Genomic DNA, 2,616 nt, shown 5'->3' with positions numbered 1-2,616 from the left:
GATGACTTAGAAAGATCCGAAGGTGGGTTGGGGGTCGGCGGGGTCGGAACTGGGAAAACACGGCGAGGGGGTCGGATCACAGGGGTCGGGAGATCTGGAGGTTGAGTACTTAGGCTTGGTAAACTGAGATAGGTGATAAGGGACTCGGATTAAGATTGACGCGAAGGATTTTTATCCGAAGCCGTTACACAGAGCAAGATAAGCAATGCTGATTAGTGGTGGCCTGCGTAGGTCCTAATTCATCCATGAACTTCTGAGACCTATGTCGTCGTGGGTTGATCATTTGGGCAAACAGGAAATACATATACATTAAATTACATGGAATGCAACTTCAACACCACAAACATAGATCTCCAAACAATATGGACAAATGTAGATGCACCGCAAACCAACTCATAAATATAAAACTAATAATACATACCTGCTGCACTAACACATGCGGATATAATCAAACCACCTTTAGAAATCTCAATTCCATGACGTACATGCACACATAGACGTCCACAGGACACCTTCATGGGTGTAGTTGTTGTTGCCTATCATCAGTCCAAAGAGTAGCAGATCTGCTTGAACGCATCAGCGTGCTCGTTGTGGAGCGCAGCGAAGAGGTCGACGCCGCCCTTGGCCGTGCATGACCGCACAAAGAATATGAGCCCCTCGAGAGGCAAGACAGGCGGCAGGAACGCGCACGGCGGCCCGCCACCGAAGTCGAGATCGTGGAATCCGAACCCCAGCCAGCTGTCCACCTCCAGGTCCGGGCAGTACGCCGTGCCTGCAACCGCCGCCGTTGCGGTCAGCCGCTCCCCGCTGCGTTCCAACGCCTCGCCGAAGTCGACGAAGGACTGGACGTATTCGGCGTCGACGCGCGCCACGGCGTCGCGTATGACGCCTACCACGGCGGCGTAACTCGACGACAGGAGCTCCCCGGCGCGCATCCTCGGGAACGCCCACAGCACCATGTTGCCGAAGAAGTCCGTTGGCACGGGAGGCTTGGCCCTGCTCCGGCAGTTCACGGCGACCCGTATCTGCGTGAGCTCTTCTGGCGCCAGGCGCCGCGCCGCCGTGGCCTTCTTCCACGCGTGCGCCAGGAGGCACTGGAACATGCTGCACCGCGCTCCGACGTGGGCCTTCAGCCTCGCCACGAACTCTTCGGAGAAGTGCACGGTGAGGTTCTTGATCCTGTCCATAGGGATAACAGGGTAGGAGCGGCTCGGGCTGTGCTCGCCCTTGAACTCGATGTTCCGGTGGTCGAAGGGCGGCGACGGCGGGCTGCGGGGGACAACCGCGGTCGTGCGGTCGATGAACGGCGACGGGAGGATGGCCAAGCCGGTGCTGACGGCCGTGGCCCACGCAGCGTAGAAGAAGCTCATGGCCTGCCCGTCGGCGACGAGGTGCTGGCACGCCGTGCCGATCACCAGGCCGCCGCACCTGTACCGCGTCAGCTGGACATGGAGGAGCGGCTCGTCGGCACGGTACTGCACAGGAGCAAAAGTCATTTTAATTTACTTCATATTTTGCAAGTAGCAGGAGGATTGCAACGAACTTAAAATCTCACTATACTACGAGTTTCATGGAAATTCTGTTTTTACGTGTACGAGAAAGTACCATGTCCGCCTTGGGAAACAGCTGGTCGATGTGCTCCGATATGTCGGGGCGCGCCAGGGCATCCGCGAGGTCCGCCGCCGCATCGGCCTCGAGGACAAGCACGCCGGCGTTGTTGAGGTGGAAGCACCTCCTGCCGCGGTCGTCGACGCCCAACCGACCGGCGAGGTGCGGGAACCTTGCGACGGTAGCGAGGAGGCCGTCCACGACAGCGGTGTTGGCCGGCGCGGCCTGCGCGGTCCACGCGAAGACGGCTGGGACGTAGCCGTCGGTGGCGGCGCGGTCGAAAACGGTGAGCGGGACCATCCGGCCGACGGCATCGTCGCTGTCGGGCTTGGGACTCATAATTGCGCGCCGTGTGATCTCGACGGGCACCGCCATTTTATCAATGTAGTCTTGCCACTACCTGCGCGCCTCGTAGCTTGCTTTGCACTGAGCATGCGCTTTATATAAGGCCGGAGCAGTAATACCTATCCATCTCTCGGTAGCCGGAATCCAAGAAGACGGCAACAAGCGAGATGTCAGCAAAAATGTTAGGTAAACGGAAAAGCTAAACACGACGACTACGGTGTTATTCTACGCCAACCACCACACCTTTGTCCATCTGATTTTCATGGATATCTGTGCTAAATATTTCAGGAGGACAAAAATTAGTGTGTTTTATGAAGGCCACGCGGAACCTGATTCTTGGGTAACAAAAAAAGTCATTTGTTTTTAGGGCATCAAACACTTGAATTTTGTTCAAAGCTTAAAGTTAATTCATTGAATTACAAAATTCAAGTGTTTGATAAACACCTCTCTCTCTCTATATATATATATATGAGTTACAGCCATAAGTTGGCATAACTTCTAGGTTGTGTTTACGTAAAGAGAAGATTTAGCTGTTTATTAAGTTGCACAAAAATTCATCGGCGCTCTTGCTCCTACAAACACGCTATTTTTAGATGCGAAAAGTAAGAGCAGATTTTGAGTACGTTCCTGCAAATACGTTTCTAACCGTCCTTTAACACTAGT

At 54.4% G+C, this 2,616-nt stretch overlaps 1 protein-coding gene across 1 annotated transcript; it reads right to left on the bottom strand.

Annotated features, from left to right (window-relative positions):
* Positions 1 to 282: 282 nt before the first annotated feature.
* LOC117839536 (tryptamine hydroxycinnamoyltransferase 2) lies at positions 283 to 2,009 on the bottom strand. The gene is made up of 2 exons (XM_034719885.2): positions 1,606 to 2,009; positions 283 to 1,475 (listed from the first exon to the last, which is right to left on the bottom strand). The coding sequence occupies exons 1-2, from the start codon at positions 1,981 to 1,983 to the stop codon at positions 543 to 545; spliced, it is 1,311 nt and encodes a 436-aa protein (XP_034575776.1). The 5' UTR covers positions 1,984 to 2,009; the 3' UTR covers positions 283 to 542.
* Positions 2,010 to 2,616: the final 607 nt, after the last annotated feature.

Source organism: Setaria viridis, chromosome 9 (genome assembly GCF_005286985.2).
Source record: "Setaria viridis chromosome 9, Setaria_viridis_v4.0, whole genome shotgun sequence".
Classification (NCBI taxonomy): Eukaryota; Viridiplantae; Streptophyta; class Magnoliopsida; order Poales; family Poaceae; genus Setaria; species Setaria viridis.
This window is presented reverse-complemented; position numbering and strand designations above follow the sequence as displayed.

Coding starts and splice junctions, on each gene's coding strand:
- LOC117839536 (XM_034719885.2), bottom strand. CDS start 1,983: ATGGCGGTGCCCGTCGAGATCACACGGCGCGCAATTATGAGTCCCAAG. Junction 1,476..1,605: donor TGTTTCCCAAGGCGGACATG/GTACTTTCTCGT, acceptor GCTCCTGTGCAG/TACCGTGCCGACGAGCCGCT.